Genomic DNA, 25000 nt, shown 5'->3' with positions numbered 1-25000 from the left:
CCTCCATCTTTGGTGCTGAGGAAAAGCATCCAACTTTATTAACATCGTCAATGCGGCTCGTTAACACTTTAGTGAGCGTGATAAAGGACATAAGCTGCTGTATTTGATTCAACCTGTGTGTGTGTGTGTGTGTGTGTGTGTGTGTGTGTGTGTGTGTGTGTGTGTGTGTGTGTGTGTGTGTGTGTGTGTGTGTGTGTGTGTGTGTGTGTGTGTGTGTGTGTGTGTGTGTGTGTGTGTGTGTGTGTTTTCAGGACATAAGTCACAGAGGGAGGAGCTGGACTCAATCCTCTTCATCTTCGAGGTAAAACAACTGCTAAATTATTAATAATATTTATCGATATTGTTATTATTACACACACACACACACACACACACACACACACAGTCGTCAGATTTGGTGCAAGGAGTTTGGAAAACATCTCCTCCTCCTTGACTAGTCCTTATTATGACTCTTGGAGCTAAAGGAACCACAGTTCCTGTTCCATTTGGGAAGCACTTGATCTGTCAATCTGCCACTTATTAGGACGGAACCCACTTAGACCTAGCCTCGGTCCCAGGCTTACTTATCTGCGAAAAGAAAAGCCTGGTCACAACGTAAGACAGAGAAGCATAAAGTAAAGCCTGGTCACAACGTAAGGCAGAGAAGCATAAAGTAAAGCCTGGTCACAACGTAAGACAGAGAAGCATAAAGTAAAGCCTGGTCACAACGTAAGACAGAGAAGCATAAAGTAAAACCTGGTCACAACGTAAGGCAGAGAAGCATAAAGTAAAGCCTGGTCACAACGTAAGGCAGAGAAGCTTAAAGTAAAGCCTGGTCACAACGTAAGGCAGAGAAGCATAAAGTAAAGCCTGGTCACAACGTAAGGCAGAGAAGCATAAAGTAAAGCCTGGTCACAACGTAAGGCAGAGAAGCATAAAGTAAAGCTTGGTCACAACGTAAGGCAGAGAAGCATAAAGTAAAGCCTGGTCACAACGTAAGACAGAGAAGCATAAAGTAAAGCCTGGTCACAACATATAAGACAGAGAAGCATAAAGTAAAGCCTGGTCACAACGTAAGGCAGAGAAGCATAAAGTAAAGCCTGGTCACAACGTAAGACAGAGAAGCATAAAGTAAAGCCTGGTCACAACGTAAGGCAGAGAAGCATAAAGTAAAGCCTGGTCACAACGTAAGGCAGAGAAGCATAAAGTAAAGCCTGGTCACAACGTAAGGCAGAGAAGCATAAAGTAAAGCCTGGTCACAACGTAAGGCAGAGAAGCATAAAGTAAAGCCTGGTCACAACGTAAGGCAGAGAAGCATAAAGTAAAGCCTGGTCACAACGTAAGACAGAGAAGCATAAAGTAAAGCCTGGTCACAACGTAAGACAGATAAGCTATCGGTGGACGCATCCTCCGGAATATCCGTCGGATGTATTTCCCGGTCCGGATACGATATTTTCCCGACCAATCACAACACTTGTTTCATTCACGGAGAATGTAAACTGATTTGTAAAGCACCAACGTCATTTCCTTCGGCGATACTTCCGCTAAAATCCCGCAACTTCCGCTGAAAGTCTTTTCAGCGGAAATGACTTAGACCTGAGGACGATTCTACGAATGTCTTACAGCTTTCTGAAAAACATTCATGTTTCTGTGTCAGTCGTTCTCAAACTTTTTCATGTCAAGGAGCCCCCCAAAAATATGCCCACTCCCATCTGAAAATGTGTCGTTCCAGGGAGGACCCCCCATGAAGCAAAGATTTGATTTAAAAACGTTTGCTCTGAAAGTATATATATATATAACACATTTTCACAATTATTCAAAAATAGCAGATCTACAAGCTCGTATTGTTGGCACTCGGTGACTCGGTGCCACGCTGTGAGCTTGTAGATCTGTTACAGTCCATCAGAACAATAGAACCTGAATGTATCATAGAAAGGAGCTTCCATCAGAGGCTGTCATTGGCTCCCTGTCCCAGTGTCAGAGGCTGTCATTGGCTCCATGTCCCAGTGTCAGAGGCTGTCATTGGCTCCCTGTCCCAGTGTCAGAGGCCGTCATTGGCTCCATGTCCCAGTGTCAGAGGCTGTCATTGGCTCCATGTCCCAGTGTCAGAGGCTGTCATTGGCTCCATGTCCCAGTGCCAGAGGCTGTCATTGGCTCCATGTCCCAGTGTCAGAGGCTGTCATTGGCTCCCTGTCCCAGTGTCAGAGGCTGTCATTGGCTCCATGTCCCAGTGTCAGAGGCTGTCATTGGCTCCATGTCCCAGTGTCAGAGGCTGTCATTGGCTCCATGTCCCAGTGCCAGAGGCTGTCATTGGCTCCATGTCCCAGTGTCAGAGGCTGTCATTGGCTCCATGTCCCAGTGTCAGAGGCTGTCATTGGCTCCATGTCCCAGTGTCAGAGGCTGTCATTGGCTCCATGTCCCAGTGTCAGAGGCTGTCATTGGCTCCATGTCCCAGTGTCAGAGGCTGTCATTGGCTCCATGTCCCAGTGTCAGAGGCTGTCATTGGCTCCATGTCCCAGTGGTGTGGTTGTTGTCAGCGGTCGGTACTATACAGCGCTGACTGGCACTGACCTGACCTCACACAACACTCATGCACGTACACGTGCGTGTGTGCGCGTGTGTCTCTGCCATTCTGCCCCTCCCCACCCAGCTGAACAGTGACCAGTCAGTCTCCACTCCACACTAAGAGCAGAGCTATTTTTTTCCAATCTCGGCAGACAGAAGGACAGTGTTCTGATATAAACCAGACAGACAGACAGAAGGACAGTGTTCCTGATTTAGACGAGTGTCCGGCATCTTATTTCTAAACCCGCCGCATGGAGACGATCATAAAATAGCACTTGGGGATCTGAAAACGGCCCACAGTATTCTGCTCATTTCCATCCATACCAAAAAGACTCTCTCCTCAGTCTCCTGCCATTGCTCTTGACCGGAGTACGCACTCATTTTTTTAAAAGTTATCTTTCGGGATTTTTCTTTTGAGTGGTGCAACCACTCCTATAGACAGCTATGTCTGTCGTCCCTGTGTTCCTGGGTCCGTCTGTCCGAGCACGAACATAGCGTTGTAGCATTTGTTCACCACCACGTGTCACTGTTGCACAGCTTAACACACGGACACACAGACAGGCCAGGGAGGCTGCATTGTACAGTACAGTACAGTACAGTACAGTACAGTACAGTACAGTACAGTACAGTACAGTACAGTACAGTACAGTACAGTACAGTACAGTACAGTACAGTACAGTACAGTACAGTACAGTACAGTACAGTACAGTACAGTACAGTACAGTACAGCACCACTCACTTCAGACAGGTCTGATTTTAAGGCTTTATTTGACAGTCATAGTAGAGAGAGACGGACAACTTGGACTTTATTGTCACGTCACTGGAAAAAGCGCTATGACTTAAAACACCAAAAGGGGTTCCCGCCAATTATGGGTGTTTAAGTGTACATTGTGGGCTCAATCCCCTGTTTAAGTGTACATCGTTGGCTCAATTCCTCTGCGTTTTCCTCCCACAGAAAATCCTCCAGCTCCTTCCAGAGAGGATCCAGAGCCGATGGCAGTTCCACAGCATCGGTACCGCACGCATTCTACACACACACGCATGGACAATATATACACACACACGCATGGACAATATATACACACACACGCATGGACAATATATACACACGCATTCTACACACACACGCATGGACGACACCACTACTATACCAAGATAGACCCACATCAAGCACACCAAGACCCAGCCCGGATGCCTTCTTGGTTGAAATAATTTAAGTGGCATCCACATGGACACACGCACGCACGTGCACGCACGCACATTCCCTCTCTCTACGGAACATGTTTCATATCTTCCATCTCATACCTGCGCGCGGCGTGTAGCTTCCTGTCCGTCACGGTATCGTATGCTAACATCAGGTTGGGCCAGTTTGAGACGCCTCGCCACGCTACATTCAATCTGTAACGTCTAAATGATCCTCCCTGGATCACATTCAATCTGTAACGTCTAAATGATCCTCCCTGGATCACATTCAATCTGTAACGTGTAAATGATCCTCTCTGATCATGAGTAAAATATAAATGCTTCCGTCATACAGTCTGGAGCAACGGAAGCTCTGATCATGAGTAAAATATAAATGCTTCCGTCGTACAGTCTGGAGCAACGGAAGCTCTGATCATGAGTAAAATATAAATGCTTCCGTCATACAGTCTGGAGCAACGGAAGCTCTGATCATGAGTAAAATATAAATGCTTCCTGTCATACAGTCTGGAGCAACGGAAGCTCTGATCGTGAGTAAAATATAAATGCTTCAGTCGTACAGTCTGGAGCAACAGAAGCTCTGATCATGAGTAAAATATAAACGCTTCCGTCGTACAGTCTGGAGCAACGGAAGCTCTGATCATGAGTAAAATATAAATGCTTCCGTCATACAGTCTGGAGCAACGGAAGCTCTGATCATGAGTAAAATATAAATGCTTCCGTCGTACAGTCTGGAGCAACGGAAGCTCTGATCATGAGTAAAATATAAATGCTTCCGTCGTACAGTCTGGAGCAACGGAAGCTCTGATCACGAGTAAAATATAAATGCTTCCGTCGTACAGTCTGGAGCAACGGAAGCTCTGATCATGAGTCAAATATAAATGCTTCCGTCGTACAGTCTGGAGCAACGGAAGCTCTGATCATGAGTAAAATATAAATGCTTCCGTCGTACAGTCTGGAGCAACGGAAGCTCTGATCATGAGTAACATATAAATGCTTCTGTCATACAGTCTGGAGCAGTCTAATGGTGCGTTCAGGAGGGCAGATGTTAGAGATGCAGTCTAATGGTGCGTTCAGGAGGGCAGATGTTAGATATGCAGTCTAATGGTGCGTTCAGGAGGGCAGATGTTAGAGATGCAGTCTAATGGTGCGTTCAGGAGGGCAGATGTTAGAGATGCAGTCTAATGGTGCGTTCAGGAGGGCAGATGTTAGAGATGCAGTCTAATGGTGCGTTCAGGAGGGCAGATGTTAGAGATGCAGTCTAATGGTGCGTTCAGGAGGGCAGATGTTAGAGATGCAGTCTAATGGTGCGTTCAGGAGGGCAGATGTTAGAGATGCAGTCTGATGGTGCGTTCAGGAGGGCAGATGTTAGAGATGCAGTCTAATGGTGCGTTCAGGAGGGCAGATGTTAGATATGCAGTCTAATGGTGCGTTCAGGAGGGCAGATGTTAGAGATGTTCTACCATTCATTGTCTGCATTGTTTCATTTTTCCCAGGGCTGATTCTCAAGAAGCTGCTGCACACTGGCAACTCTCTGAAGGTACTGACCATTATGCTTATTATCTGATCATACCTGGCAACTCTCTGAAGGTACTGACCATTGTTATTATGCTCCTCTGCTCCTCCCCTCCCCTCCCAGATCCGCCGTGAGGGCGTCCGTCTGTTCCTGCTGTGGATGCAGGCGCTGCAGAGCAACGCGGAGCGCGAGCAGCTCTGCATGTTCGCCTGCCTGATCCCCGGCTTCCCCGCCCCGCTGTGCCACGGGACGCCCCGCACGCTGGACACGCTGGTCAACCCGCCGCTCGCCCTGACGGACAGTGAGTACCGTTTAATTTATCCATTAGCATCTATTGACAAATGATTCACGCCAGTTGAGCTCTAGGTGGCGGGCAAGTTCCTTTTTAAAGTTTTAAAGTTCCCAGTTCCTGCTGGCACCAGGAACAGCTAGCGGTATAGGGCGTCGCAGTCCCTCCCCCTTTCAGAACGACGAGTGGCCCAGGAAATGAAATGCAATGCATTTTGCCCATAGGCATTTCTTAACCCATTCTGACCTGAGATCAGATTCTAAAAATGTCTATTACATCCTGACGGTTTCATTATTAACCCATTCTGACCTGAGATCAGATTCTAAAAGTGTCTTAGATTTTTCAAAAATAGCAGACCTACAAGCTCGTATCGCGCCACTCGGTGGCGCGATATGAGCTTGTAGATCTGCTATTTTTCAATAGCTAAAGCATAACATGATGCCAACACCAAAATGGGTGCCCGGTCAGAATGGGTTAAAGTATTTATTTAAAGACGGTTACGCCGCGGACAAAGCCAACTCGGATCGTGACAAATCAAGACAATGAACACAATGTTTTGGGGCCGATCAAATAATTTATAAGACGAAAAACCAAACAAATAGTGTTGTCTCCTGCCTTTATTTTCTACTTTCTAATGATTTGATCGGCCCAAAACATTGTGTTCATTGTCATGATTTGTCACGATCCGAGTTGGCTTTGTCCGCGGCGTAATCGTCTTAAAATAAATACTTTAAGAAAAGCATATGGGAAAAATGCATTGCGATTCATTTCCTGGGCCACTCGTCGTTCTGAAAGGGGGAGGGACTGCGACGCTCTATAGAGATAGACTTAAACGGATGCAGAGATTTGTTGTGGAACGTTTTGCACCAACCAAATGCATTTCACGTTCATTCCACCTCCAGCCCAGGTGACCCCGGAAGAGATCACTCCGCTGGTTCCTCCGCAGTCTGGAGACAAGAACCAGGAGGACCTCACGGCCTACTTCCTGGAAGCGCTGCTGAAATACATGGTAAACCAGGTATCAGTCTGAGCCCTTACTAACACTGAGAGCATGCTGAAATACATGGTGAACCAGGTATCAGTCTGAGCCCTTACTAACACTGAGAGCATGTTGAAATACATGGTAAACCAGGTATCAGTCTGAGCCCTTACTAACACTGAGAGCATGGTGAAATACATGGTGAACCAGGTATCAGCCTGAGCCCTTACTAACACTGAGAGCATGGTGAAATACATGGTGAACCAGGTATCAGAAATACATGGTAAACCAGGTATCAGCCTAACCCCTTACTAACACTGAGAGCATGCTGAAATACATGGTAAACCAGGTATCAGCCTGAGCCCTTACTAACACTGAGAGCATGCTGAAATACATGGTAAACCAGGTATCAGCCTTACTAACACTGAGAGCATGGTGAAATACATGGTGAACCAGGTATCAGCCTGAGCCCTTACTAACACTGAGAGCATGCTGAAATACATGGTAAACCAGGTATCACCCTGAGCCCTTACTAACACTGAGAGCATGGTGAAATACATGGTGAACCAGGTATCAGTCTGAGCCCTTACTAACACTGAGAGCATGGTGAAATACATGGTAAACCAGGTATCAGTCTGAGCCCTTACTAACACTGAGAGCATGCTGAAATACATGGTGAACCAGGTATCAGCCTTACTAACACTGAGAGCATGGTGAAATACATGGTGAACGAGGTATCAGCCTGAGCCCTTACTAACACTGAGAGCATGCTGAAATACATGGTGAACCAGGTATCAGCCTTACTAACACTGAGAGCATGCTGAAATACATGGTGAACCAGGTATCAGCCTGAGCCCTTACTAACACTGAGAGCATGCTGAAATACATGGTGAACCAGGTATCAGCCTTACTAACACTGAGAGCATGCTGAAATACATGGTGAACCAGGTATCAGCCTGAGCCCTTACTAACACTGAGAGCATGCTGAAATACATGGTAAACCAGGTATCAGCCTTACTAACACTGAGAGCATGCTGAAATACATGGTAAACCAGGTATCACCCTGAGCCCTTGCTAACACTGAGAGCATGGTGAAATACATGGTGAACCAGGTATCAGCCTGATCCTTACTAACACTGAGAGCATGGTGAAATACATGGTAAACCAGGTATCAGTCTGAGCCCTTACTAACACTGAGAGCATGCTGAAATACATGGTAAACCAGGTATCAGCCATACTAACACTGAGAGCATGCTGAAATACATGGTAAACCAGGTATCAGCCTTACTAACACTGAGAGCATGGTGAAATACATGGTGAACCAGATATCACCCTGATCCTTACTAACACTGAGAGCATGCTGAAATACATGGTAAACCAGGTATCAGAAATACATGGTAAACCAGGTATCAGAAATACATGGTAAACCAGGTATCAGAAATACATGGTGAACCAGGTATCAGTCTGAGCCCTTACTAACACTGAGAGCATGGTGAAATACATGGTAAACCAGGTATCACCCTGAGCCCTTACTAACACTGAGAGCATGGTGAAATACATGGTAAACCAGGTATCACCCTGAGCCCTTACTAACACTGAGAGCATGCACAATGGTGCTCATTTATCAACGCGGCGTACGCCAAGATATGGGTGCACGGCGGAATTACCGCAATTTTCCGGCATTTATAATTTCCGCAAAACCTTGAACTTGAACGTGAGCCCGGACAAAAATCACGTCAGGTCGGGAGCTGTCGTAGGCTTCGTCCTCAGCTGTTTTGTCGCTGGTCGTAGAAAAGCTGGGGCAGCATTGACTGACCAGCTGACAGGCTGTCACAGGCATCTAAACATGCGTTGTGAGCTTGTTAGCTATTTTTCAGCATGCAACCAAGTGTAAAATGACTTATACTGGATCTCTTGTCCACTAGTCCCCTTCCTAGCATTTAGTCTAGTTTTTAGCTGTAAATTGTCAATACATTTTGTCTTAGTTTTAGTCATCATAGCTTAGTTTTCATTAAGTTTCCATTTAGTTTCCGTCAGTGGAAAAAGGTAGTCGACGAACATTTTTCATCTTAGTTTTAGTCGACAAAAACAACACTGCATTGAGCTCATAAACAAAGGCGAACAAAAGCTTTTTATTTGTCAAAATCTCTATATGAAAAAAATCACACCTGTGTGAAGTGAGGGGCAGACGTACATGATCCATTCATTGTCGATGGGAATTTGTGTGGGACAGAATTACCGATTTGCGCAACTTGGCAAACTTTAAAGGGATTGTGACATTAAAAAAAAGGTTTTGGAATTGTTCTTTAGGTTTTCTAATCTCAATTGCACCCAAAAAACATGAACTTTTAACATTCAGTAGATTTTCTGTGATCTGGGGTTTTCTGGCTCAAACAGGTGCTGATTTGCCGGCAGTAAGTGATGTAAGACCCTGCAAATCCCATATATGTCAATGGGATTTGCCAGCAGATGTCACTGTTTTCACTGTGTTGCCTGTTTTCATTGTAGCTCAAAAGGCTTCCAAACCCCAAAGAAAACTTCAGACCACAGAAAATCCACTGAATGTTCAAAGTTCAGGTTTTTTGGGTGTAATTGAGGTCATAAAACCTAAAAGAAAAATAAATGAAAATGAATGTCATAAACCCTTTAAACACTAATTCTATAGTGCAGTGGTTCTCAACCAGTGGTCCGGGGACCACCAGGCGGTCCTTGAGGGGGTTCCAGGTGGTCCCTCTAGCTAAATGATGCAGAGTTGGTAACCAAATGGACCCTTATTAGATCTTTAAATTATTGTTAAACATCTGCTGTATTTAATTCACCAGAAGTCTACACAAATAGAGAACGTAGAATATGTTATTTTTGATCAACGTTGGCCTGTTGTCTCTCCTAATGGCAGCAACAAAACAACAGCTCTCTTCTTCTCTTGCCAATGCATTGTGTGAGTATTTCTTTGTCATAACACAAGCCTGTGTGTGTGCGTGTGTGTGTGTGTGTGTGTGTGTGTTTGTGTGTGTGTGCGCACGTGTGTGTGTGTGCGTGCACCAGGCCAAGTCTCTGGAGTGGCGCTGTAAGGAGAACCACGAACGCGGCTTCAACTTCCTCTTTGGTCACTTCAGGAAGTTCTACCTTCCGCACATCTTCCCTAACTTCAGCATGGAGACCTCCCTCTACCAACCAATTCTAGGTTAGTTAACCCATTCTGGGCGGGAACTAGGGCATTCACTAAAAGTCGAAAGTTGAAATGGTTTTCCCCATATCATATTTTTTGCTCTGTGTGTGTGTGTGTACAGAATTCAAACTGTAGCATTGATTATTGTCACGGACAGAAGTCATTATTTCCCTTTGCATATATGCACCAGAGCGCACTCTCCTATTAGTTTGCATTACATTCAGAACGCACCTTTAATTAAAAACCAACAGCAGCTGTGTATGTGGCTCTCAGCGCACGGTGTCCCACTATTGACTGGCTGAATTTGGAGTTTGAACTGCGCTGTGTCAGAAGTAACAGATAGAAGCGCGCAAACTTTATCCCCAAACGATATCCCCCTCACCTCCGTGCTGGAAATAAAACGTCTGGGTTTCCCGAGGCTACATTCATGCTGACGCAATGACTGTCCCGTTTCTGGTTAAGCTTTACGCGCGGGGCACATGAACCTCTCCGTCTCCGGTCAGTGCTGGTTGTTGTTTATTTGCATGGCTCAGAAAATAAGTAACAAACTAACATGAGAACGTTATCGAGTTGTTGGAGGAGGAGGAGGAGGAGGAGAAGGTTCACGTGGAAGGTAATGCAGATTGTATTCTGATGATGTGCCAAACTGCTGCTGGCTGCTGTGATGATAATATTAGGAACAACATATTTTCAGATGGGGGGGTCGGCGGCCAATTACATATATTTTTTGGGGTCCTTGACGTGAAAATGTTTAAGAACGACTGACATTTCCTGAAAACTGTCAGGATTTAGAAGGCATTTGTAGAATCGTCTTCAGGTCTAAATGGGTTAAATGCTGTCGTCGTGACTGACCGACTAAACCTTTTCTCCGGGGCCTCACTTCTCCTAGACGTTCCTCCATGAGGTCCTGGCCCTACTGACTAAACCTTTCCTCCTCCTAGACGTTCCTCCCATGCGGTCCAGGCCCTACTGACTAAACCTTTCCTCCTCCTAGACGTTCCTCCCATGCGGTCCAAGCCCTACTACAGCGTGCTGCGTAGGGACCAGGAGAGCGGCGAGGCGTTGTACTGCACCAAGGAGAGCTACCTGCAGGCCCGCGTCATCTTCATCCGCTGGCTGGTGTCCTTCTGGCTGGAGCCGCGGCCCAGCCCGCAGAGCCTCATCCCGGGCACCGAGGGAGAGAACGTCCCCAAGAACATCCAGGTATGATGAGACACGCGCATGGATACGTACCTCACACACGCACACACGCATACAGTAGATGCCTCCGCACGCACACACGCATACAGTACATACCTCTGCACACACACACACATACAGTAGATACCTCTGTCTGCACACACACACGCATACAGTAGATACCTCTGTCTGCACACACACACGCATACAGTAGATACCTCTGTCTGCACACACACACGCATACAGTAGATACCTCTGCACACACACACACACATACAGTAGATACCTCTGTCTGCACACACACACGCATACAGTAGATACCTCTGTCTGCACACACACACGCATACAGTAGATACCTCTGCACACACACACACACATACAGTAGATACCTCTGCACACACACACACACACACACATACAGTAGATACCTCTGCACACACACACATACAGTAGATACCTCTGCACACACACACGCATACAGTAGATGCCTCTGCACACACACACACATACAGTAGATACCTCTGCACACACACACGCATACAGTAGATACCTCTGCACACACACACACATACAGTAGATACCTCTGCACACACACACGCATACAGTAGATGCCTCTGCACACACACACACATACAGTAGATACCTCTGCACACACACACGCATACAGTAGATACCTCTGCACGCACACACACACACATACAGTAGATACCTCTGCACGCACACACGCATACAGTAGATACCTCTGCACACACACACACACACACATACAGTAGATACCTCTGCACGCATACACGCATACAGTAGATACCTCTGCACACACACACACATACAGTAGATACCTCAGCACACACACACACATACAGTAGATACCTCTGCACGCACACACACATACAGTAGATGCCTCTGCACACACACACACATACAGTAGATGCCTCTGCACACACACACACGCATACAGTAGATGCCTCTGCACACACACACACATACAGTAGATACCTCTGCACACGCACACACACATACAGTAGATGCCTCTGCACACACACACACATACAGTAGATGCCTCTGCACACACACACACACATACAGTAGATACCTCTGCACGCACACACACATACAGTAGATACCTCTGCACACACACACACATACAGTAGATACCTCTGCACACACACACATACATACAGTAGATACCTCTGCACACACACACGCATACAGTAGATGCCTCTGCACACACACACATACAGTAGATACCTCTGCACACACACACACATACAGTAGATACCTCTGCACACACACACACATACAGTAGATACCTCTGCACACACACACACATACAGTAGATACCTCTGCACACACACACGCATACAGTAGATACCTCTGCACACACACACGCATACAGTAGATACCTCTGCACACACACACACACACACATACAGTAGATACCTCTGCACACACACACACATACAGTAGATACCTCTGCACACACACACACGCATACAGTAGATACCTCTGCACACACACACACACGCATACAGTAGATACCTCTGCACACACACACACATACAGTAGATACCTCTGCACACACACACGCATACAGTAGATACCTCTGCACACACACACACACATACAGTAGATACCTCTGCACACACACACACATACAGTAGATACCTCTGCACACACACACGCATACAGTAGATACCTCTGCACACACACACACGCATACAGTAGATACCTCTGCACACACACACACACATACAGTAGATACCTCTGCACACACACACACACATACAGTAGATACCTCTGCACACACACACACACATACAGTAGATACCTCTGCACACACACACACACATACAGTAGATACCTCTGCACACACACACACATACAGTAGATGCCTCTGCACACACACACACATACAGTAGATACCTCTGCACACACACACACATACAGTAGATACCTCTACACACACACACACACACATACAGTAGATACCTCTGCACACACACACACATACAGTAGATGCCTCTGCACACACACACACACACACATACAGTAGATACCTCTGCACACACACACGCATACAGTAGATGCCTCTGCACACACACACACACATACAGTAGATACCTCTGCACACACACACGCATACAGTAGATGCCTCTGCACACACACACACATACAGTAGATACCTCTGCACACACACACACATACAGTAGATGCCTCTGCACACACACACACACATACAGTAGATGCCTCTGCACACACACACACACACACATACAGTAGATACCTCTGCACACACACACGCATACAGTAGATGCCTCTGCACACACACACACACACACATACAGTAGATGCCTCTGCACACACACACACACACACATACAGTAGATACCTCTGCACACACACACGCATACAGTAGATGCCTCTGCACACACACACACATACAGTAGATACCTCTGCACACACACACGCATACAGTAGATGCCTCTGCACACACACACGCATACAGTAGATGCCTCTGCACACACACACACATACAGTAGATACCTCTGCACACACACACGCATACAGTAGATGCCTCTGCACACACACACACATACAGTAGATGCCTCTGCACGCTCGCATGGAGCTAATTTAATTGTCCCCCCCCCCCCCCCCCCCCCCCACAGCGCGCGGCGGCCAGCTTCGCGGCGCGAAGCTCGGCGACGGGCAGCTCTGACGACAGCGGCGGGGGCGGGGCCAGCGGCGGAGGGGGAGGACGAGGGGCCGCCACTCGCCTGGACAACCACCTGCTGGACGGCGGCCTATCGGGAGGAGGGGGCGGGGGCGGCCTGTCGGGGCCCGGCGGCGGTGGGGGTGGTGGGGGCCTCTCCGGAGGGGGGGCCCTGGGGGGCGGGGCTGGGGGGGGTGGCGGGGAGGGGGCGGAGCCGTGCCGCTCTAACACCTCCACGCTGACGGAGAGGGAGCCGTCGTCCTCCTCGCTCTGCTCCCTGGGGGAGGAGCAGCTCACCGACATGGAGGTGGTCCGCAAGGTCCTGACCAGCACCCGCTCCAACGTCAACTTCATCACCGAGATATTCAGACAGGTCTGTGTCTCTGTGTCTCTGTGTCTCTGTGTCTGTGTCTCTGTGTCTCTGTGTCTCTGTGTCTGTCTCTCTGTGTCTGTCTCTCTGTGTCACCCGCTCCAACGTCAACTTCATCACCGAGATATTCAGACAGGTCTGTGTCTCTGTGTCTCTGTGTCTGTGTCTCTGTGTCTCTGTGTCTGTGTCTCTGTGTCTCTGTGTCTCTCTGTGTCACCCGCTCCAACGTCAACTTCATCACCGAGATATTCAGACAGGTCTGTGTCTCTGTGTGTCTCTGTGTCTCTGTGTCTGTGTCTGTGTCTGTGTCACCCGCTCCAACGTCAACTTCATCACCGAGATATTCAGACAGGTCTGTGTCTCTGTGTCTCTGTGTCTCTGTGTCTGTGTCTGTGTCTCTGTGTGTCTCTGTGTCTCTCTGTGTCACCCGCTCCAACGTCAACTTCATCACCGAGATATTCAGACAGGTCCGTCTGTCTTTTTTTTTTTTTAATTGCTTGTAGATCTGCTATTTTTCAACAGCTAAAGTTTAAAACAATGGTTCAACTTTTTAAAAGCTTCAAGGTGACAAATGGGCTAAGCTGACTCTAACAACTCCCATGGAGTTTGCATGTTCTCCCCGTGTCCTCTAGGGTATTCAGGGTTTCCTGCATGGCGCTGCGCCATACTTGAAATAAATCGCGCCATACCAAGCTTCCAAAGGGGGATAGTGAATCATAGTGTGATTATATATTTATATATATATATATTTTGAGGGGGATAGTGAATCATAGTGTGTGTGATATGAAATGTCCAGTACCTCCCCAGTGTCTCCCCAGTGCCTCCCCCAGTGCCTCCCCCAGTGTCTCCCCAGTGTCTGCCCAGTTTCCGCCAAGTGCCTCCCCAGTGCCTCCTCAGTGCCTCCCCAGTGCCTCCTCAGTGCCTCCCCAGTACCTCCCCAGTGCCTCCCCAGTGCCTCCCCAGTGTCTCCCCAGTGCTTCCCCAGTGCCTCCCCACTGCCTCCCCAGTGTCTCCCCAGTGCCTCCCCAGTGCTTCCCCAGTGCTTCCCCAGTGCCCCCCCAGTGTCTCCCCAGTGTCTCCCCAGTGTCTTCCCACTGCCTCCCCAGTGCCTCCCCAGTGTCTCCCCAGTGCCTCCCCAGTGTCTCCCCAGTGTCTCCCCAGTGCCTCCCCAGTGCCTCCCCAGTGTCTCCCCAGTGCCTCCCCAGTGCCTCCCCAGTACCTCCCCAGTACCTCCCCAGTGCCTCCCCAGTGCCTCCCCAGTGCCTCCCCAGTGTCTCCCCAGTGCTTCCCCACTGCCTCCCCAGTGTCTCCCCAGTGCCTCCCCAGTGCTTCCCCAGTGCTTCCCCAGTGCCCCCCCAGTGTCTCCCCAGTGTCTCCCCAGTGTCTTCCCACTGCCTCCCCAGTGCCTCCCCAGTGTCTCCCCAGTGCCTCCCCAGTGTCTCCCCAGTGTCTCCCCAGTGTCTCCCCAGTGCCTCCCCAGTGCCTCCCCAGTGCCTCCCCAGTGTCTCCCCAGTGCCCCCCCAGTGCCTCCCCAGTGCCTCCCCAGTGCCTCCCCATGTCTCCCCAGTGCCCCCCCAGTGCCTCCCCAGTGTCCCCCAGTGTCCCTCCAGTGCCTCCCCAGTTCCCCTGCAATGCCTCCCCAGTGTCTCCCCAATGTCTTCCCAGTGCCTGCCCAGTGTCCCCCCAGTGTCTCCAATAGCAATACAAGAGCAATAATACAAATTAATCTTAATTTATTAATCAAATTAATTCATGAATTAATCGAAAAAGAAGGTCCCCCCGCGCCCAGCACCATGCCAAGGCCTTTTCCTGCAGGAAACACAGGTATTCCCTCACAAAAAACATGCAGTAATCCTGGTCTCTAAACTACCTCCCCCTGGCCAGTGACTGAAGGAGGGGAAAGGAACTGGTCGGAATAACGTGTTCACACATTAATCATGTTACCAAGATCGCCTTTTTTCACCTTAGAAATATTGCACGAATCAGAGCCTATGTGTCATTGGACGATGCAAAAACGCTAATCCACGCCTTTGTTTTTTCTCGGCTTGATTACTGCAATGCACTTTTTTCAGGACTGCCTGAGAAAACAACTGACAGATTACAACTTGTCAAATGCAGCAGCCAGAGTTTTAACTAGAACTAAGATGAGAGAACATATTACTCCAGTTTTGGCTTCACTGCACTGGCTTCCAGTTGTTTTTAGGATTGATTTTAAAATTATTTTACTTGTCTATAAAGCTCTTAATGGTCTCGCACCTTCCTACCTACATGACTGCCTGCCTAAATATGTCCCAAACCGCCCCCTAAGGTCTTCCACTGCTGGCCTGCTCGCTTTGCCCAAAAAAAGCTTTTTGCTTCTACGGGCCGTCGGCATGGAACAAGCTCCCACTGTACCTTCGTCAGGCAGCCTCTGGAGACATTTTTAAAGCACAGCTCAAGACCCACTTCTACAACATTGCTTTTAATTGATCTTTTATTTTTTTGTTATTCATGTCCTCACTGTATTGCATTACTGTTTGTTTTTTAATGTTTATGCCTTGCTTTTCTTTTTTTTCTCCATTGCTCTGTAAAGCACTTTGAGCTGCATTTCATGTCATGAAAGGTGTTAAATAAACAAATAAAGTTTTATTATTATTATTATGTGAGTGAGTTGACTAAGTCAACTGTAGGTTTAGTTGAATAAAATCTTACGACATTTAGTCGACCAAATCTAGACTCAACGCTCAAAACATTCCAGGTGACTTAAAATGTGACCCTAAAACTATAAGTGAAAACTATTCAATGAGACTACAACAAAACACTTAACCCATTCTGACCGGGCACCCATTTTGGTGTTATGGCATCATGTTATGCTTTAGCTATTGAAAAATAGCAGATCTACAAGCTCGTATCGCGCCACCGAGTGGCGCCATACGAGCTTGTAGGTCTGCTATTTTTTAAAAATCGAAGACACTTTTAGAATCTGATCTCAGGTCAGAATGGGTTAATAATGAAACTGTCAGGATGTAATAGACATTTTTAGAATCTGATCTCAGGTCAGAATGGGTTAATAATGAAACTGTCAGGATGTAATAGACATTTTTAGAATCTGATCTCAGGTCAGAATGGGTTAATAATGAAACTGTCAGGATGTAATAGACATTTTTAGAATCTGATCTCAGGTCAGAATTAAATCCATTTATATTTTTGACCTTTTGATGATTGCCCCCCAGGCGTTCCTCCTGCCCATGTGCGAGGCGGCGGCCATGCGTAAGGTGGTGAGGGTCTACCAGGAGTGGATCTCTGCCGAGGACAAGCCCGTCTTCATGAAGGAGCCTGACGAGGGACCCTACCCCGTCCCCACCATGGGCTCCATGGACACCACCATGGACAGCAGCTCCCTGCCGGGGGACAAGGAGGACGACGACGTGAGTACTGCTGTCCATTAAATAATCTTCTAAAAGATGAAGGATTGACAAAGTTCTTCAGGCTGAAGTATTGAGAATTTATGAAGAAGATTGAGCAGAGAAGCAACATACAGAGAGTGAGGAACAGGAACAGGCCTCCTCAACGGCCTGTCCCAGCAGCCCCTCTCCGGGCGCCAGCCTCCTCAACCCCATTCTCAGACAGTCCTTATAGTCTTGTCCTAACAGAGATGTCACACTGAATGTCCATATACGGATCTGTGCTAAACATAAGGGCGACACACACATAAGTATACCTTTGCTGACAGCGAGTCAAGTCAGCTGTTGGATTGACAGCTGCATGAATTAGACTGAGCACATTGGTGAGCATAGAGACTTAATGGAAGGAAGATAAATACACAATAATGTAATGCATATATCTGGCACTGTAGTTGGCATTCTAAAATTCCCATTACTGTACCAGTGTTGATTTCGTCGACTACCTTTTTTTCCCACTGACAAAAACTAAAGACTAAATATACTGACAATTTAGTTAAAAAAATAAAAACTAGACTAATATGTTAGGAAGGGACTAGTGGACAAGAGATCCAGTATAAGTCATTTTACACGTGGTTGCATGCTGAAAATAGCAGATCTACAAGCTCACAAAGCGTCGCAGTGCGACACGTTGTGAGCATGTAGATCGGCTTTTTTCAGCTGTCATTATGACAGCATCAAGGCCCGCCAAAATACATTTCAGTTGACTAAATCAACTGTAGATTTAGTCGAGTAAAATCTCATGACCGCGCTGATCTTATTCTGCGGACTACACGTGGCTCTTGGGCTTTGCTTGGCACAGTTTCCAAAGTAAAACAAAATAATAATAATGCTAAAGTAGAATCCATAGCAAACTAATACACTGGAGCACAGAACTGACTGACACAGTGAATAGCAGGCAGGCTGACAGTGAAGTAGTATAACGGCAAAAAGCCGAAGAGGCAATGCAATTCAGTGTGTCTGGATTTATTTGAGACTATGTCGCACAGTTGATGGTCAGTGTCCGTGCGCGCCAGGCATCAAGCACACCGTCATCAGGAGGATTAAAGTGTGTTATGCAAGTGTATCCGGGTGCGCTGTTGAATCTCGGGCAATGTGAATCATGGCCATCGGGGACCAGGCAACCGTATTCGGAAACGGTTCCAATGAAACGGATTCAGTCCGTCTCAGTGTGAATCCCCTATTAGTCGACTAAAACTGAACCAACACCAACACATTCCAGGTGACTAAAATGTGACTTAAACTACATTAAAACCTGTTATATCACTACCTGTTATTGTTTGTTTGTGTGTTTTCAGGGGAACAAGTCGATGGACGACGACCTGTTAGAGTACAGCATCCATGCTGGGGTCCAGACTACACTACAGGTACACACACACACACACACACACACGCACGCACGCACGCACGCACGCACGCACGCACGTTGTGAGCTTGTAGATGTGCTATTTTCAGTAGTGTTTTTGTTTTGTTTTCGTGAATCGTTCATTAACTGAGGCAACAGTTTGAAATAATCGTGATTTAGAGAGAGAGAGAGAGAGAGAGAGAGGTTGCACCACTCGGTTCACACGGGTGTGATTTTTTTAAATTCCGTTCAGTGTTCTGAACCCAAACTCAGACACATTATTCAGCCATGGGCTCTCTGCTGGTGACCCCTGACCTCTGTAGGACATGCTGGTGACCCCTGACCTCTGTGGGACATGCTGGTGACCCCTGACCTCTGTGGGACATGCTGGTGACCCCTGACCTCTGTAGGACATGTTGGTGACCCCTGGTGCCGACGCACCGCCTGTCCGTCTCCAAAGAAAACAAAACCTCCTTTTGCATATTAACCCCTGTGTAGAGATCCATGCCCTACGCCTCATCTTCAGTAGAATGTGTCCTCTGTGTAGAGATCCATGCCCTACGCCACATCTTCAGTAGAATGTGTCCTCTGTGTAGAGATCCATGCCCTACGCCACATCTTCAGTAGAATGTGTCCTCTGTGTAGAGATCCATGCCCTACGCCTCATCTTCAGTAGAATGTGTCCTCTGTGTAGAGATCCATGCCCTACGCCTCATCTTCAGTAGAATGTGTCCTCTGTGTAGAGATCCATGCCCTACGCCACATCTTCAGTAGAATGTGTCCTCTGTGTAGAGATCCATGCCCTACGCCTCATCTTCAGTAGAATGTGTCCTCTGTGTAGAGATCCATGCCCTACGCCTCATCTTCAGTAGAATGTGTCCTCTGTGTAGAGATCCTTGCCCTACGCCTCATCTTCAGTAGAATGTGTCCTCTGTGTAGAGATCCATGCCCTACGCCCCACATCTTCAGTAGAATGTGTCCTCTGTGTAGAGATCCATGCCCTACGCCTCATCTTCAGTAGAATGTGTCCTCTGTGTAGAGATCCATGCCCTACGCCTCATCTTCAGTAGAATGTGTCCTCTGTGTAGAGATCCATGCCCTACGCCTCATCTTCAGTAGAATGTGTCCTCTGTGTAGAGATCCATGCCCTACGCCTCATCTTCAGTAGAATGTGTCCTCTGTGTAGAGATCCATGCCCTACGCCTCATCTTCAGTAGAATGTGTCCTCTGTGTAGAGATCCATGCCCTACGCCTCATCTTCAGTAGAATGTGTCCTCTGTGTAGAGATCCATGCCCTTCGCCTCATCTTCAGTAGAATGTGTCCTCTGTGTAGAGATCCATGCCCTACGCCTCATCTTCAGTAGAATGTGTCCTCTGTGTAGAGATCCATGCCCTACGCCTCATCTTCAGTAGAATGTGTCCTCTGTGTAGAGATCCATGCCCTACGCCACATCTTCAGTAGCTAAAGGGTGTCGGGTCACGCCCCGAAAATAGCTGATCTACAAGCTCTCAACGCATCGCAGTGCGATGCGTTGAGAGCTTGTAGATAACAAACATTAAATTCCATAGACTTGGTTGGCAAAAACAATCACAACTGCCCTAAACAAACAACTCATTATTGGATCTTAAAACCATTATTATTGCCAGAATAAAAAAGGGTGCAGATGAGAAATGCTGTGCAAGTTGGCGTCGTTTAGGCGTGCATGGCAACAGTTTGTGTTGCGTGTGATTTCACACCAGGATATATAAGATGATGACTTGTGTTGATACTGACTGTTCACGTCGAGAGAGAGAGACAGATAGACAGATAGACAGACAGACAGACAGATGTTGTGCTGGACCATTTCCAAAGCAGGAGGACCAAAGCGACGCGATCATGCTGCTGTAGCAGTGAGGAACAAACTGTATTCCTTTGGAGGTGACTATGATGGAGGGAACAACAAGGATCAGATGGATGTCCATGTCTTCAACACAGTGTCTTTATGCTGGAAGAAGTTACCTCCAGTGGAACCAGGAAGAGGAGACGGTCACCTTGAGGTTCCATCCAGGCGCCACGGCCACACAGCTGTGCTGATAGAAGATACAGTCTACATCTGGGGAGGCGGCTGTGGAGGGTACTACAATGAGCTTTATGCATTTGATGTTGACGCCCACATGTGGTCGAAACCCAGCAGGGTTTCTGGAGCTGTTCCAGAGGCGAGGTGGTGCCACTCAGCCTGTGTGTTGGGGGAGGTCATGTACATCCATGGAGGAATCACCAATGACATGACATGGAATAATGACATGTACAAGTTGGACACCAGCACAATGGTCTGGTCCTTAATTAACACCAGAGGAACTCCACCTCCTGCTTCATGGTGTCACTCTTCCACCATCATCGGGACAAAGATGTTTGTATTCGGGGGCTGTACACCACGGTACCTCAACACCATCAGAGTGTTTGACACAGAGAACGACCTCTGGATGAGCACACCTTCTTCACAGCTCCTTCCAGAAGGACGCGGTGGTCATTCAGCCTTTACCTACAATGGAGAGCTGTACATATGTGGTGGTGAATTCAGGGAGGGAAACCTCAATGATCTATGGAAATTCAAAACAGAGACCTTCTCCTGGAAGAAGGTTGAGCCCAAAGGGAAAGGCCCGGGTCCAATGGTTTGTATGTTCTGTTGCATGATGGGAGAACGCATCATCCTCTTTGGAGGTCGCTCCAAACATGGAGATCTCACACCCATAGATGAGCTGTTCATCTTAGACCTGAGTCCTACTCTTAAGACGTCATGTAAGCTAGCAGTTATTCAGTACGGTCTGGACCAATCAGAACTCCCACACGACATCAGGTGGGAACTGGTAGCCATGACAACCAACAGCGTGCCCACTGCCAACAAGGTCACTAAAAGAAGGAAAACCAGAAGACATTGAGTCAACTAAACCAGACCCCATGTGACCAGTCTATGACGTCACTCATGTGCAGTATGACATCACCACTATGACGCCTGTCATCTCCATATTTGGGCAGCCCAAATCAAGGTTGTAATTAATGTCCTGCATCTAAATTATGCTCAATAAAATATAGGGTTTAATTTGGACTGAGCAAAGATTGACCTTAAATAGAGCGCTGAACTATGACGTTCTTTACACCTCCTACCTGGGTTGCTTTTTCTTTTTTTTTCATCTTTTTTGCCTGGCATTGTGTGTCCGGCCTGTGACGTCATGTGTGTGGCTGAGTCTATGGACTTTGTATGATGTCATGTGTGTGGCTGAGTCTATGGACTTTGTATGATGTCATGTGTGTGGCTGAGTCTATGGACTTTGTATGATGTCATGTGTGTGGCTGAGTCTATGGACTTTGTATGATGTCATGTGTGTGGCTGAGTCTCTGGACTTTGTATGATGTCATGTGTGTGGCTGAGTCTCTGGACTTTGTAAGATGTCATGTGTGTGGCTGAGTCTCTGGACTTTGTAAGACGTCATGTGTGTGGCTGAGTCTATGGACTTTGTATGATGTCATGTGTGTGGCTGAGTCTCTGGACTTTGTATGATGTCATGTGTGTGGCTGAGTCTCTGGACTTTGTATGATGTCATGTGTGTGGCTGAGTCTCTGGACTTTGTAAGACGTAAATGCTTCTGTACATCAACGTCAATTGCTAAATCAATGGCAAATGACCTAAGTGGGTGACTTCATCATGCAAGCACCGCTCACTTCACAGTGTGATTTTCTTTTTTTCCCCTTTTTTTTTAACCCCAGTCACATGCTGGTGACCCCTGACCTCTGTAGGACATGCTGGTGACCCCTGACCTCTGTAGGACATGCTGGTGACCCCTGACCTCTGTAGGACATGCTGGTGACCCCTGACCTCTGTAGGACATGCTGGTGACCCCTGACCTCTGTAGGACATGCTGGTGACCCCTGACCTCTGTAGGACATGCTGGTGACCCCTGACCTCTGTAGGACATGCTGGTGACCCCTGGCCTCTGTAGGACATGCTGGTGACCCCTGACCTCTGTAGGACATGCTGGTGACCCCTGACCTCTGTAGGACATGCTGGTGACCCCTGACCTCTGTAGGACATGCTGGTGACCCCTGACCTCTGTAGGACATGCTGGTGACCCCTAACCTCTGTAGGACATGCTGGTGACCCCTGACCTCTGTAGGACATGCTGGTGACCCCTAACCTCTGTAGGACATGCTGGTGACCCCTGACCTCTGTAGGACATGCTGGTGACCCCTGACCTCTGTAGGACATGTTGGGTCATTGTTCAGGTTAAAAGACGATGGTTGGGCATTTAGTGTATAAGCCTTGTGGTGCCGCTCATGCTCAGATGGCCTCTAGGCCTCACACAGAAGCCTGTGAACATCGACATTAGATGTCATATAGTCTCTCTCTCTCTCTCTCTCTCTCTCTCTCTCTCTCTCTCTCTCTCTCTCTCTCTCTCTCTCTCTGTAGGCGTTCATATAGACCGATTCCGTAGCGGGTCTCATGGTCGCAGCCTACGTATTTCCTGTAGGCGGACTCGACGTAGCTGCGGGGGTAAAACCCTCACCAGGCGCACCTCTTCCACTACAGTGAACGGCAGAGTGACTGATGTTAGTTTGCCTCAAACTTTACTCCTTTACCTGCTTTTTTACTAACACTAACATTACAAAGATGCCCAGAACATCGAGATGAACCTGTGTAGTTTATGGCTGCTCCAACAGTAGAGATGAACCTGTGTAGTTTATGGCTGCTCCAACAGTAGAGATGAACCTGTGTAGTTTATGGCTGCTCCAATAGTAGTGGCAACATAAAAAAATAAAAAAACGGAATGTCAAAATATCCACCGTGGTGGCGGAGACCAGAGCCATTGAGTAATGGTTGCGACAAAGCAGTGAAGGGTCCTGAAAGATACATAATTTCAGTCTTACCCAATACCCAATCTTTCTGTTTTATGAACACAAGGCTGCTGTATTTTATACCTCATACTAAGCATTTAAAGTATGAGGTATAAAGTACAGCAGCCTCGTGTTAATAAAACAGAAATATTTGGTATTGGGTAAGACTGGCGTTATGTATCTTTCACTGCTTCGTCTCAACCATTACTCAATGGCTCTGGTCTCCGCCACCACGGTGGATATTAGACATTCAGTTTTTTTTATTTTTATGTTGCCACTACTGTTGGAGCAGCCATAAACTACACAGGTTCATCTCTACTGTTGGAGCAGCCATAAACTACACAGGTTCATCTCTACTGTTGGAGCAGCCATAAACTACACAGGTTCATCTCTACTGTTGGAGCAGCCATAAACTACACAGGTTCATCTCAATGTTCTGGGCATCTTTGTAATGTTAGTGTTAGTAAAAAAGCAGGTAAAGGAGTAAAGTTTGAGGCAAACTAACATCAGTCACTCTGCCGTTCACTGTAGTGGAAGAGGTGCGCCTGGTGAGGGTTTTAACCCCGCAGCTACGTCGAGTCCGCCTACAGGAAATACGTAGGCTGCGACCATGAGACCAGCTACGGAATCGGTCTATAGTGTCTCTCTCTCTCTCTCTCTGTAGGCGCTCATATAGTCTCTCTCTCTCTCTCTCTGTAGGCGTTCATCACCCACTAGTCTCTCTCTCTCTCTGTAGGCGTTCATATAGTCTCTCTCTCTCTCTCTCTCTCTGTAGGCGTTCATAGTCTCTCTCTCTCTCTCTCTGTAGGCGTTCATCACCCACTCCTCCAACGTGTTCCTGTTGGAACCGGCCAATGACATCAAGGCCCTTCTGGAGGAGCACGTCGACATGAGCAAGAGAGTCCTGAACATCTACAGGAGTCTGGTGATGCACCAGACCATGGACCACCGCACCTGGTACTACACTACCCATGATGCACCACACCACACCACACACACACACACACATCTACAGGAGTCTGGTGATGCACCAGACCATGGACCACCGCACCTGGTACACTACACTACCCATGATGCACCACACCACACCACACACACACACACACACATCTACAGGAGTCTGGTGATGCACAGCACCATGGACCACCGCACCTAGTACTACACTACCCATGATGCACCACACCACACCACACACACACATCTACAGGAGTCTGGTGATGCACCAGACCATGGACCACCGCACCTGGTACACTACACTACCCATGATGCACCACACCACACCACACCACACAGCACCATGGACCACCGCACCTGGTACACACACACACACACACACACACACACACACACACACACACACACACACACACACACACACACACACACACA

General features: G+C 47.6%; 1 protein-coding gene across 1 annotated transcript in view; it reads left to right on the top strand.

Annotated features, from left to right (window-relative positions):
• ralgapa1 (Ral GTPase activating protein catalytic subunit alpha 1) overlaps positions 1 to 25000 on the top strand; it is a gene marked incomplete at its 3' end in the record, with an annotated part of 71874 nt that overhangs the window by 13466 nt on the left and 33408 nt on the right. The window contains exons 3-14 of the mRNA XM_083792746.1: positions 252 to 301; positions 3500 to 3557; positions 5241 to 5284; positions 5384 to 5561; positions 6452 to 6567; positions 9574 to 9712; positions 10692 to 10900; positions 13543 to 13959; positions 14364 to 14423; positions 17169 to 17363; positions 18695 to 18763; positions 24420 to 24568. Of these exons, the coding sequence (XP_083648872.1) occupies positions 252 to 301; positions 3500 to 3557; positions 5241 to 5284; positions 5384 to 5561; positions 6452 to 6567; positions 9574 to 9712; positions 10692 to 10900; positions 13543 to 13959; positions 14364 to 14423; positions 17169 to 17363; positions 18695 to 18763; positions 24420 to 24568 (1684 nt within the window). The remainder of the gene's footprint in view (positions 1 to 251; positions 302 to 3499; positions 3558 to 5240; positions 5285 to 5383; positions 5562 to 6451; positions 6568 to 9573; positions 9713 to 10691; positions 10901 to 13542; positions 13960 to 14363; positions 14424 to 17168; positions 17364 to 18694; positions 18764 to 24419; positions 24569 to 25000) is intronic.

Source organism: Protomyctophum parallelum, assembly GCF_964188405.1.
Source record: "Protomyctophum parallelum genome assembly, chromosome: 20".
NCBI classification, from domain to species: Eukaryota; Metazoa; Chordata; class Actinopteri; order Myctophiformes; family Myctophidae; genus Protomyctophum; species Protomyctophum parallelum.
Note: the sequence above shows the minus strand (reverse complement) of the source record. Positions and strands in the feature narration are given on the sequence as shown.